The sequence below is a fragment of the Diorhabda sublineata genome, chromosome 2, assembly GCF_026230105.1.
Source record: "Diorhabda sublineata isolate icDioSubl1.1 chromosome 2, icDioSubl1.1, whole genome shotgun sequence".
In the NCBI taxonomy this organism is placed as follows: Eukaryota; Metazoa; Arthropoda; class Insecta; order Coleoptera; family Chrysomelidae; genus Diorhabda; species Diorhabda sublineata.
This window is the reverse complement of record NC_079475.1, coordinates 19,608,213-19,621,894: the sequence shown is the minus strand read 5'-3', so window position 1 is coordinate 19,621,894 and position 13,682 is coordinate 19,608,213. Positions and strand designations below refer to the sequence as shown.

General features: G+C 31.0%; 2 protein-coding genes across 4 annotated transcripts; both read left to right on the top strand.

The window, feature by feature from the left end:
- Positions 1-3: 3 nt before the first annotated feature.
- Positions 4-3,884, top strand: LOC130453126 (V-type proton ATPase subunit F 1). Its single transcript, XM_056792734.1, has 4 exons — positions 4-160; positions 225-306; positions 485-690; positions 3,458-3,884. Exons 1-4 carry the CDS (start codon positions 107-109, stop codon positions 3,485-3,487), a joined length of 372 nt encoding a protein of 123 aa, XP_056648712.1. The 5' UTR covers positions 4-106; the 3' UTR covers positions 3,488-3,884.
- Positions 3,885-4,014: 130 nt separating this feature from the next.
- LOC130453124 (zinc finger protein 345-like) lies at positions 4,015-12,545 on the top strand. Of its 3 annotated transcripts, none has more exons than XM_056792730.1 (3): positions 4,015-4,287; positions 5,180-5,301; positions 10,530-12,545. In XM_056792730.1, the coding sequence occupies exons 1-3, from the start codon at positions 4,228-4,230 to the stop codon at positions 12,487-12,489; spliced, it is 2,142 nt and encodes a 713-aa protein (XP_056648708.1). In that variant the 5' UTR covers positions 4,015-4,227; the 3' UTR covers positions 12,490-12,545. The 3 variants fall into 3 exon arrangements, with proteins under 3 accessions (XP_056648708.1, XP_056648709.1, XP_056648710.1); XM_056792731.1 differs by lacking the exon at positions 4,015-4,287 and adding an exon at positions 4,496-4,591 and having other exon boundaries at positions 10,530-12,539; XM_056792732.1 differs by lacking the exon at positions 4,015-4,287 and adding an exon at positions 4,711-4,793 and having other exon boundaries at positions 10,530-12,539.
- The last annotated feature ends 1,137 nt before the right edge of the window (positions 12,546-13,682 follow it).

The following is a 13,682-nucleotide window of genomic DNA, read 5'->3' as shown; positions in this document are numbered from 1 at the left end:
ATTGTCACATATTCATGTGTCAAAGTCAGCTGCTTATTAGTAAAGTAGGGTCGTCAGGTGACTTTAGTAGTTTCTTCTGTAAAATTTTGAATTGAAAAAGTAAAATATGGCTCTACATGCAGCAGTTAAAGGTAAATTGATATCAGTTATAGGAGATGAGGTAAGTTGCTAAGATAGTAATATATATATATATGTAATGTTAGCTGACACAGCTTTATTTCTAGGATACTTGTGTTGGGTTCCTTCTGGGTGGAGTTGGCGAAATAAATAAAAATAGACACTCGAACTTTTTGGTGGTTGATAAAAGTAAGTTAATTTTTTTAAGTTAAAGTTATATTTATAAAACAACTACATATCTTCATTTTATGAGTTCATTTCTTACTATGTGTATTGAGATTTATAAGCAATCTATTTGATTTCTTGTATGTAGAAAAATTTACTCAATATTATTCAAAATTAATTATTATGCCTTCTCATTTTGTAGATACTGCAGTAAGTGAAATTGAAGATTGTTTCAAACGTTTTTTGAAGAGAGATGATATTGATATTATTTTGATAAATCAAAATATTGCTGAAATTATTAGACATATTATTGATTCTCATAATTCACCTATCCCAGCAGTATTAGAAATCCCTTCAAAAGATCATCCATATGATGCAAGCAAAGATTCTATTTTGAGACGTGCAAAGGTAAATCATTTTTGATATGAAATTTTCTAGTTTTTTCACTATACAATTGTTCAACAAATATTTTACATTATTGGAACATATCTCTAGCGACTCTATCACATTTCTTTATGCTAATTCTCAGTTTTAAATATTGATAATGCTAAATAACAATGTGGTGTATATCAGTTCACAATGAAATTTTAATGTGAAGAAATGAAGAGAATATCTTTTAAGAGAAATGGGAAAAAGATCCTAGCTCAATGTCTATGGAAAATGGGTTTCAACCAAGCTTTCTGAAACTTAACAACATAATAGTTTGAAGCAAGCTGATGAAAATAAGTACAAAACCCCGAAACTAAGAAAGGAAGACCCAGGAAAACTTGGCTGCAACAAATAGCACAGGAAGGGGAGGACAAGGGAAAACAGACAGCATTTGAATGAAGTAGCAAAGAATCAGAAAAAATGGATGAAAGGAGAATGAAAACTAAAATCCCATCGCTCGAAAAGGTATCAAGAGCTATAGAGAAGAATAAGAAAAATACGAGAATACTATCTGCTACCAATTCGACCGTTTCTTTGTATTTCTTAACAAAATTAACCACAAGTAGCACTTTATAGAAATTGCAGGATTTTTTTATTATTTGTTCATTTTTGTTTTCTTAAACAATTCAACTTTGAAACAAATATCGGAAAGATGTTGGTTATATTTGTGACAACTGGCAGAAAAATGTTTGTTTTACTGTGACCTGTAAAAGATACCAATCTTGTTTATTCTTCTTTTAAAATAGAGTTCAAATCATAGTTTAATTTCCAGTTTAACCCTAGGTTGTAAAATTGGCATTAAATCCCTTTAAATTAATACCTTATAGTGGTATAACCCACATCGAAACAAACTTTTTTGATTGTCATTGAAATCTTCTAGTATATTACTAATAAATAACTAAAAATAAAATGATTAAAGGAAAAAAATGTCTCACTAACGTGAGCTTCTTTACAAACCATCCATTTTCTCATTTGTTCCATATTGGGGTTAGGCCACTATAATTCTCAACGCCTCAAATAAAAGTTCCAAACTGTTTTCTTCCACTTTAGAAAAATATAAGATGGACAGAAAAGTATTGTAACCAACTTAATCTAAATGAGAATAATGATCTAGAACATTAACATTAAAAATATCTCTATCATTAATCGCCTTCATTAATGTACTTGTTGGTTAAATAACTAATATACATGACTGTTGAACATAATGTACCCATAATGAATCACTGCAATGATTAATGAATCCATCAATCACTTCCGCATCAAATGCTTTTTTGATTCAACTATATTATATTGTCTTGCTACAAAAAATAGGTTCTTATCATTTTATCATGTGAAACACTGACTATTTCAATTTAGTTCTGTAAACATAAAAACAATTAAATTTTCCTAGACAAGTTTCGAACCCGGAATCTGAAGAAGAAAATACAATCAAATATTTCTAATTGGACTGCATACAGTCGAACATTGTATTGGAGAATTGAAATGTAGACAAATTTAATTGGTTAGCCTATAAAGTATCAAATAGTAGGTCCATATTTTTTTGATAATAACCTGAATGGTCTTGAATTTGAATTTTCTTAAAATGATTTACCACCCATGTCATATTTTTCTAAAAATTCGCAGAGACCTGTGGTTCATGCACGATGGAGCCCCTCCCCCTTAAATGAAGCTTTGTAAGTGCAACATCACTTAACACAAGGAACGAAACGCTATAATCAGAATCTTGGAATTGTCTTCCAAGTTCTAAGAAATATCCTCTATACACTCCGAAAATCTGTAGAAATGCAAGTTGCCCACTTCGAACATTTAGTATAGTTTTTTTTTTTTTTTTAATTGATAAGTTGTAGGCTACATTTCAATTTTTTCCTAATGTAAGAACTCGATAATCGACAGTAATCAGTTCAATTAGAAATGTTTGATTGTGTTTTAATACCTCCTGTGAGTATTTTCAATAAATAATTACAATTTATGATAATTTTCCTTAGAATGTCTCTTTATGGCGAACGGTTTCCTTGGTATATGTAACGATCTAAAAATTTACATATTTCCTGAACTATAAATTTTATCGAGTTTCACAGAGTATATTTTTCTAAAAAATCGAATTGAAAAATTCATTATTGCTATCTTTATACTGTACTTCAGATAGTAGTGTAGAATTAGTTATTCCGTCATTAAAAATTTATAATATTCGAATGTATAATTTAGAAAATATACTTAATCTGATTTTGCAACTTTAAAGTCCCATAACTCAGAAACGAGATATCCTATGAAAATTTTTTTTCATGTCACAATGTTATTCTCACGTCATCTACTCATTCCCGAATCAAGAAAACTAAAAGTTTTTTTAGTAAAATGTTTTTATTTGTGTTAAAGTAATTTTTATCTACATCAATGCACTTTTATAACTGAAAGTTTCCACATAATTTCAAAGCTTGAAGTTAGCCATTTTTTGGAATGCTCTCTGATTTCACAACTCTAAAGCCCTATAACTCAGAAACAAAGGATGGTATGAAATTTTTTTTATATCACAGCATTATTTTCACGTCGTCAACTTACTCCCGAATTTTTTAAATCCAGTCCCGGAACACTCTGTATTTGTCAAAGGGATTGCTAGTATTCTAATAAAAGTAATAATTCACTTTAAATGCTATTATCTTTTTAATATGGAGGTCTGTTATACAGAATATCATTGTTAATTTTATTTATGTTAATAGTAATTTTTATTTATATTAATCTATTTTTTCAGGGCATGTTCAATCCGGATGAAGTATTGTAAATATTATTTAGAAGAGTTGTACTATATTGATAGGAACAGTTTAAAATGCTGCAGAAAGCAAAATAGATTTGTTAGTTATTACTAAGTGTATTTACATATGATTCCAAAAATTGTCTATTGTATAAAATAAATGAGAAAATATGTTAAGAGTTTCTTTTACCTATGAATTTTATAAATACTGACATTCCAATGGCAAAAGAAACTTCGATGAAATTTGAACAGAATTTCATAGTTTTCACTTTATATATACACATCTTATTGTAATTATCGCCAAATATATCTAAATTGCAACCATTTAATAATTTATAAGCACCTAAAAAGATTATTTTGTTTTCGTTTTGGTTCTTTTGTAAATGTTAAATCTTACATCTGACAAATATAAAATCAACAAACCTAATTTTTTTCTTTGTTCTTAAACACTGTTACTTTTCTCCTGCTGCTTCGAAAAAAATAGATTTTTAAAATTAACTGTTGCTGCTTTAATCTAGTCAAAGTGGATAATAAGCATGTTACAACTTGGCAACACTAAAAAAGATTGACAAGTATACTGTCAATGCGTGCATGTCTTAAATATTTCTGACAGATTATTGTGTATTACTCAAGAGTACACATAAATTGTATGCAGACAGTTTAAAGTAATTATTGCTTAAATGTGATATGGGATTATTTATATGCCGCTCTTAATTTCTAACTGGCACAAATATAAATATTTTGTGTGAGGTGTGTTACATTAAGAGTATATGGAAATGACTGCACCAATGGCCAATGGGTTCACTTATGATAGAATCTCAATATTTGGAGTAAGTATATTTTTTTACCATACCTTAGTAAATAAAAAATTAAATTTAGAACTAGTGTCCAAAGTATAACGAGAAGTAACTATATACTGAAAATGTCAAATAAATCTGACAGTTTTACTATGTAGTAGCTAAGTTACCTGAGGTATGTAAATTCAGTTACAACGAGTTCCACTAATATATGGAGTTTTATATTAATATAACAGTGGAGCTATACTATTGTATGCTAAGAAGTAGATTACAGATTTAGATGTGTTGAAAGATACAGTGTATTCAAAAACTAATTTGAAGTAGATCTTAAAACTGTGTAGGTTCAAATTCTGATACGTTCTTTTAATGTAATTAACAGTATAAGAAGTTTTCACCGATTCTACGTATAGTTGTTCAATTGATTTTCTTTCGTATTACCTAACCTCAATGTAGCTTTGACTTAGTGTTAATGAAAATGAGAGTATATTTAATTCATATAACTACTATATACACTAGTAATAATTATATAGAAGTAATTAGTGAGTAAATGTAACAAATATGTTTTGTATGTTTTGTTTTGTGATAGGCGATTACTCTTTATTAAATTAGCGGTGTTGTCAGCTCTAAAAAAATAATTTATTATTTTAATCTATTTTATATCTAAGTAGAAGAATTTTTTCTTTATGAAATCAAAAGCAAATCTAATTAAATATAAAATTGTAATCTTCTATTTCAATGCAAATAAATCTTGACTAATTCGTTCAATATAATTTTTTTTTCTCAAAACTTTCTATTCATCTATGATAGTTTATCAGAAATAAAAATCTCACTATTACCATTGAAAAATAATATTTTAATGTAACTTCCCTAATTACTCTAAAGTTTGACGTGGAATTTAAGCGAATAAAAAAATATAATTTTTTAGGAATGTCGGAATCGGATCAAATCAATGTGGGATATTCTATTTGGAGATGAGCCTAAGCAGTGGATAAGCTTTAAGCCAACTTTAGGTGCTTATGTTTATCCTTGTTACGCCTGCCAAACTTTGTGAGTATATATAATAATGATTTTCTATAAGAATGAGTAATATTAATTCTTATTCATTTGAAACCAACCTTTAATGATGTTATTTTGAAAAAAAAATTTACTTACCTGTAAAATTAATCAAGAAAATTGTAGGGATAGTAAAGACAATAATGAGCTATGTTGTTATATTGATTGTACTTAGAATATGAATAGATATGAATTGTAAACTTGAGTGTGTTTTTATAGAAAGATGGCTTTTCTAGAGTTATTTTAATATCAAGAAAATAGTAATAGATATACTGCGTCACAAAACATTGGAAAATGCTCTAAAATTTATTTCATATAGATGTGTTATAGAATTTTCAAATTAGACTCTTTAATAATTTTTATAATTCCTTTATATTTTTTAAGAAGCATTCAAAGTATTATATACTTCAAACGTAAACCTATTAGTTATGTTCTGGGGTCTTCAAAGTAGGAACCTTTAGAAGTAATCTGTTTAGATTTCTTATAATATCTTAAAACTTGGACCCTAAGTAGTTTTCTTAGATTTCTTGTAAAGTTTTTAAAAGTAGAAATCTTTAGAAGTAATTTGCTAAGATTTCTTCTTAAGTTTATAGCCTATTTAGACTTTCATATTTCATATAGATTTGTTATATGGATTTCAAATTAGAACTTCTCATAATTGTTATAATTCTCTTATATTTTGTGAGAAGTCCTCAAAGTAGTATATATGTCAGACGTAATCCAATTAGATATGTTCTGGGGACTTCAAAGTAGGAACCTTTACAAGTAATTTGCTTAGATTTCTTATAATATCTTGAAAGTTGAATCCTTTGCTTATATTTATTGTAAAGTTTTTGAAAGTATGAACCTCTAGAAGTAATCTGCTAGGATGTTTAGTTAAGTTTATAGAAGTGGCTTGTTTAGACTTATTGTAATATCTTAATAGTTCAACTCGTATAAGTTATCTGCTTAGATTTTTTGTTTTTTGTCTTGTAAGTTTAATTCTCTACAAGTAATCTGCTTATATATTTTTTTAGGTTTCTAGAAGAAGATCGCTTAGACTTTTTGTAATATCTTTTAAAGTTGAACCCTTTACAAGTAGTTTGCAAAGTTGAATCCTTTAGAAAGTGATATGCTTTTATTTTTTGTTAGGTTTATAGAAGTATCTGGCTTAGAGTTCTTGTAATGGCTCAAAAGTTGAACTCCTTCCAAGTAATTTTCTGAGATTTCTTGTGAAGTTTTTCAAAGTAATATCCCCTAGAAGTAATTTACTTAGATGTTTTGTCAAGTTTATAAAAGTAGTTCAACAAAACCACTATTCTCAGTTTCGAAAGCACAGCTGTACTAATTCAGTTTTGAATAATAAATTTTCGAAAAATTATCTAGAGTTCTGGCTGAAAGTAACCGATCTGATTAAATTGGATTACTATTTCCCAATCAATTTTATTATGGAAATTCGTTACTCAACAATTATCTAGGTTGCTTCCAACGTCATCTATTTATTTGAATGTATATTTATGTTTTCAGGTGATATACAGGGTAATTCTAATTTATGAAACATAATTTCAGTTGATTGCTTGGATAAAATTTTAATGGGTCATTTCTACAACAAACGTTCCTCATCACTTTACCCCACCAAAAAATAACAACCACCGGTATGTTTTCAAAATTACTGTTACATTATAAGGGTGTGCCATTGACAATCCTCACCTTATCTATTGCCAATATTTTTTTAGATTTAGTTTTATAAAGTCAAAATATTACTTTCAGAATTGTTCTTCTGAAGACGTTTCTTAATCATGAAGCTTTTTTCCAGAACCAATACACCTATTCAGAAAAAAATACCTAAATCATGATTTTTATTCTTCATTAAATAGTGAGCCACATATTGAGAGAAGAAAAAACTTAATATGTGGATAGGTATTTCCGAATTGATTGGTTCTAGAAAACAAAACTAAATGTTAAAAAAATTTTTTATGAATAAGTTGAGGGTTGCTAATGTCATCCTCTTATATTGTTACAGGAATGTTGAAAAAATATCGGTGTTTAGGCCATTGCGATCGCACGTAATATACAAAATTTTGAGTTTCTATTTTTATTTAAGTATGGAAAAAGTAGGGTTGATATCTCAGAAGAGGGTTTGTCGAATACATTTTGTTATAGGAAAGACCTATCATAATTTTATACGAGAAATCAACTTTTGAATTTGGTCGTATGAAATTAGAAACAATTTGTATAAATTTTAATGTTCTGTGGCATAGATATTACAAAATATACTTGCTTACAAAAATCAGACTGGCTTAGAAATAATGAATTAAGATCTGTGTACCTCAAACGTTAATAATACTAAGACAAAAATGGTTTCTTTTTATTTTATTGTCACAAAGCATAAACTAAACATAAAACATTTTTCCTTACTATATGTACAAGTACTTTCCCAAGTATCGAATTAGTTCCATAAATGTTATATTAGTATATGTCATAAAAGACATAATAGATTATATATTCCACTAAATCGAAAAATACCCAAAAACAAAAGTAATATTATTATTACCAAGTACCTTGTAATGTTTATTACGCTGTTTATATAGGACAGAAATCTTAGTGGTTAAAAAATAGAATGTAAGGTTCACAATACGATAAAAAAAATAAAACAGCATTAACCAACCATCAAATATCAAAGAAACATACATTCAATTATGAATATACAAGGAAAAAAGAATTTTTAGAAATGATTGCTATACATAGGAACGAGAAAGCTATCAGTTATAAAAAGACCTGAACAATTTAATTATTTATTTTTGAAATGTAACAACTAAGGAAAAATTTTTCTGGTTAAAGCAGATTTTTATATTGATTTTATTTTTGTTTTGATAATCATGCTGTAGGTGATCTATTGAATAATATAATTACGCAAATTTTTTTATGTAAACAGCACCCATAAGAGGGCAAATCCTATTATACTCGAGTGGTTCGAATGGTGCCTACCGTGTGGAGATGCCTGTGGATATTGATCTTGAACTGCTGTAGGCTATAGCATTCGGGGAATATGTGCCTTGATAGCTGATTCAACAGGCACTTCTCCAAAGAAATGAATACCGATAAATTGACATTCTGAGCAACTTCGTGTTTATGAACCACGCCTGGTGATTAGGTCTTGCAAAACTGCTCTAGCCGGGATTATGTTGGACAGCTCTGAAGAGCATCTGCCGTGGTAGTATTGATAAAACAAAGTAGAGCATCCTCCGAGTAAGATTGGAAGCAGAGCTCCAAATGTGCGAGCAATATTCCAAAGATGGACAAATCTGGGCCTTATAGAGGATTAGAAGCTGTTGCGGAGTATACCGCTTTTTGGTCTTAAAGAGGGCTCCAAGTTTTTGTGAAGCTATACCAGCTAATTCGGGTATGTGACTATGCCAAGACATAGTAAACTTAATTAGATTGCTTCCACCCCACTGGGGTGCTATCGTCGGTAAAGCTATATATCGGTTTTGTAGTTTTGTCGAGTAGATCGTTGGTGTACAGGAGAACAAGAGTGGATGACAAAATGAGAAGAACACAAGCTTTGACCTCAAACTTTCTGAGGCGTATCCATCCATAGCGACCTGAGAAAGAACATTCTTTCATTAACGCCAGATAAATCGACAAGGATTGTAGCGACAGAGAGGCGTGGCGGACACGAGAGAACCGTCCACACTCTCATACTCGCATTCCCTCGTATAGCCTCATGGAGACTCTGGATCGGGCTTTAAAATAAACCCTCAACATTAATAGGTGATTAAAAGATTTGATAGTTCTTGAAGATATTTGTATATAGTAAAAAAATCTTGAGAAATTTTCAATTTCTAGTCACATCACGATTTCAGCACAAAGCGGGAGGAACTTAATTATTTAGATAAGGCGCCGATAGTAATTCCCATTTCAAGGAATTGTCCACGACAATCCCTAAGAATTTTACTAATTCAATGACGTCAATGGTGGTGTTATTTAAAAAATGGCAGCAATATATTTTTATATGATAAAATTTAATTTTAAAAACGTTGAAACACAGAAGATTTGAATCGCACCATGATTTAAGGGTGATTAGGTCACTAGATATGATCTTATGAAGTGCCCTGATATCAGAGTTGCTTCAAAAGAAACTAGTGTCGTCTGCAAAACGACATATTTTACCACTGATGTCGAGATAGGCGATGACGTTTATAAGCAGAAGAAACAAAATAGGGCCTAGTACTGAGTCTTGGGGCACTTCACATTATATTGGCTTGCAAGAAGACATCGTTGTATCAATCCTTAGAAGCTGATTTCCCTCGTAGTACTGCAATTTGTTAATTAAAATATTATGATCAACACAATTGAAAGCCTTAGAAATTCACAACAAGTTGTTGCAGTAGAGTTATGGCTGTTTAGGCTGGAGTAGACATTATTTATGGGAGAGAATATAGTATCATTTTTGCATTTGTTATTTAAAAACCCAAATTGATGGGTAGTAAGTATTTTATATTTAAACAGAAATGATAAACCCTTTTTTTGACCAATGATCCTATGATCTTCGATAACGTGGGAAGGAGTGCAATTGGGCTATAACTCGATGGTTGATTTTTATCTCCTCCTTTATGCAGAGATATAATTATAGCCGTCTTAAGGCAATTTGGGAAAAGTGCCATTTTGAAATGAAACGTTAATTAAAATTTTAAAGTGATTTAATGTGCAATCGGCAGACTCGAAAATATTTTTAATTAAGTCCATCAGTTCCAGATGAGTATTCATGTTTGATGTCATTGCGAAGCTCTGCTAAAACGACGGACATAAAGAAGAAACTGTGTAAATTAGCATTGGCATTGGGAGATATGAAAGCGGATCATGAGAAGGAGTTATAGAATTTGATAAATTTTTGACTACAGTCACAACGTAATTATTGTGGTTATCGATGATAAAGCCTTATTTCTTAGATCATTCACAATGGACCATGTTTCTTTAGAAACATTACGAGAATTGGCGAGTCTCCTATTGTAATAAATATATTTGGCAGCTTTTATTGTCTTATGATAAATTTTTCTGTAATTTTTGAAGAAGATCCGAGATTTTCATTAGGTAAGATGAATGCAATAGATGAACGACAAATTTTGGAGCGAAAGAGAAACTTTTTACTTTATATTTCAGAAAAATCCAACTTGAACTTGAATTTCTTATGTTTTATAAATAACTTTGTGTTGCAATATTAATGTTGAATTTTTTTTTAGGTTTTCATCGTTTTCATCATTACAAGATCATGTCCATAGAAGAATTATTATACTGAGATATAAATGCTCCCGATGTTCAGGTAGAATATTGCGGTTCTACAATAGATGTACTCTATTATTACATACCCGTCATCATTATACTCTCAAAGAGGGTCAGATCAATTTGGCTGATCTAGATACTTCTACTTTGCCTATAGATTTAGCAGGCTTTTTACCAGTTCCTAACATTCCGTTAATTTACGAAAATGATGAAGAAGAAGACGTTCCCGATAATATCTACGTAAACGTGCAGTTTTATTGGCCCGGTGAAGATCAAAAAGGCAAAGCGGTTGTTGTTTTAAGCCCTAGCGATTTTATATTCAGAGATCCGAACCAACCGTTATGTCTTAAACAAGTTTGCAACAATATACCGAAATGTCGGTTTATCACTTTATATGATCAAAAAAGATTGACGGAAAGAGCTTTATTGACAAAACCAAACGAACCAGAACTTGATACAAATGTTAAAATCGAATTATTCGATTACGCAGATCGATTTACTATGCCGATTATATCGAAAGTGGAATCTTTACACGAAAAATCTTACAACGTACCACGATGCTTGGAATGTAAATCTGCCGTAAGTGCTACCATGTTGGAACATTACAAGGGTAGTAATAAACCCAACGATTTAAATTTAACGTGTTCCATTTGTAAGTTCGTCGCCCCAACAAAATGTTCTTTCAAAGCGCACGAAAGGATACATAAGAATGAAGCTCCTCATGTTTGTCCGGATTGCGGTAAAGATTTCGAAACTTCCGAATTATTACACCAACATATGGAAGAAGTTTGTTTCCATTTAGCGAAACACGTAAAATATCGTTGTCCCGGCAAGAGATGTAGTAAATTATTCGCTTCGTTAGCCAATTTTTCCTCGCATTTTTCCCAACAGCATTTCAAATGCGTTTATACTTGTTCAGTATGTAAGTGTACTTCGTACTCGGTATCCGAATTACAAAAACATATCGAATTTCACGATGGCGATTGTACGTTTTCAAAAGTTTACCAATGCGGCGTTTGTACGGACTTCGGAACAATTGGCGATAACGAATTCGATAAACATATCGAGATACATTCGAAAATTGATAATATAATGTACGTTTATTTATGCAAATATTGTCGTAATACTTTTCGATCCACTTTTACATTCGCGACTCACCTTTTAAAATGTACGAGTAAAATGATATCGGACACTAAATTACGTTTAAAAAATAAACCTAAAGTGTTAATAACGAAAAAATATTTTTGTATTTTATGCAACGATCAAATACCGTTGGAAAAGAAAGTGTCCCATATGAGATTATGTAAATATGCCCGTCCGGTTGTTTACGTTAACAAATTAGATATTAGTGATATATCGAACGGTATTCATTTGAATATATCTCAGGAGAATAGTAGATCGAGCGAATCTCCCAAATCTGAAGAGAATTGTAAAAAGAAAAGGAAACGATATCTCACTGATATCAGTAGACGAAGGAAACCTGAAAAAGTACAAGAACCGGATTTGATAGCGGAAAAACCAATCGAATTCGACGGCACATATTATTGTAAATTATGTGATTATCAGTCTAGAGAACGAAACGAATTTCACGACCACATTCGGATTCACAGAAATATTTCAACGGCGTATCAGTGTATGGAATGCGGCGAATGTTTTGTGGTTAAACCGTCTCTTTATAAACATTTACTACATTTCCACAATATCCATAATTATGAGTCTTATTTGAAAGATAACGATTGTTTCGATGTTGAGGCTGTGAAAGAATTGGAAAATGTGATGCGATTAGCACCTGGTGAATCGAAAGGACCCGTCAAAGACAATCAATGTAGAGTGTGTTTAGATGAATTTGACGATTCAGTTGCGTTAAATAAACATTTCAGAACACATGGAATGGCGTTTTTACTAAAGAATTCAAAATAATTCTATTGAATTATATTTTGTAAAATGATTAAAATAAAAATATTCGTTTGATATAACGATGTGTTTTTATATAAAAATATATTCACCGTAACAATTATGGATGTGTGAAAAAAAATTACCTGCAAACGTTTGAAATATAAAATCCGATATGTAGATTTTGTTGTATTCCATACTCACAACTGCGAGCTTTTTTACCCTCAATTTGCTTACGAGCGGTACATACATAAAGTCAAGTTCACGTTTTGCTAATCACTCCCAAAACATGCTCACAATCGCTAGTTTTCATGTTTCAATCATTAGCAGGAGTTACAATAAAACCTCTAGTAAGCAGTCCCAAGATTTACGCTCACAAACTGCGGATTTTTACGTTCCACTTGTTTGTGAGCGTTACAACCGTAAAGTTAAGAACAAGTTCCACTAAGCGCGCCTGAGACACGTCCATAATCAATGCTCCTCTTACAAGACTCACGCTTACAACCGCGGATTTTTACGTTCTATATTCTTACAGGTAATTTCCAACTAGAAACTTAAGATTGCATCCCCTTAGTACTGCCAAACTTACATTCGGAACTGCGGATTTTCACGTTACAATCAAACTCGATATTAGGTTCCAATGAGCAAATTCAAGACTCACGCTCAGAATCGAATTTTTTTCACGTTTCACTTTTGTGCGAATGTTATAATTATAAACTCAATGGTGCGTTCCACTCAAGTCACGTCCACTAAAGTCATTTTTTACATTCCATTTAATTGCGTACGTTACACTTGAAACTCAACGGTGCATTACACTTCAAAAACTCACAAACAAGGATTTTTACGTGCCATTTGCTTAAGAATGTTAATCTATAAACTTAATGGCGCGTTCCAATTATAAGAATCACGCTCAAAAGTGTGTCTTCTCACTTTCACTTGATAGCATTATACTTATAAACACAAGACTCTCGATCACAAACGCGTTTTTTTACTTTCCACTTGTTATCATTATAATCATTAACTCAAGAATGTTCCTCTCACAACTTCGGATTTTCACATTTCACTTGCAAGCGTAACTTTTAACGCTCTTTTGTCGCTACTTGACGGCATATAATCTTTGCTTGACGATTTGACGCAAAAGCTCAGGTAACGGATTGCCTCAGGCGCCAGCTTTTTATTGTGGTAAGTTTCACTTGCTCCGGGTAAGTCAGTATGGTGAT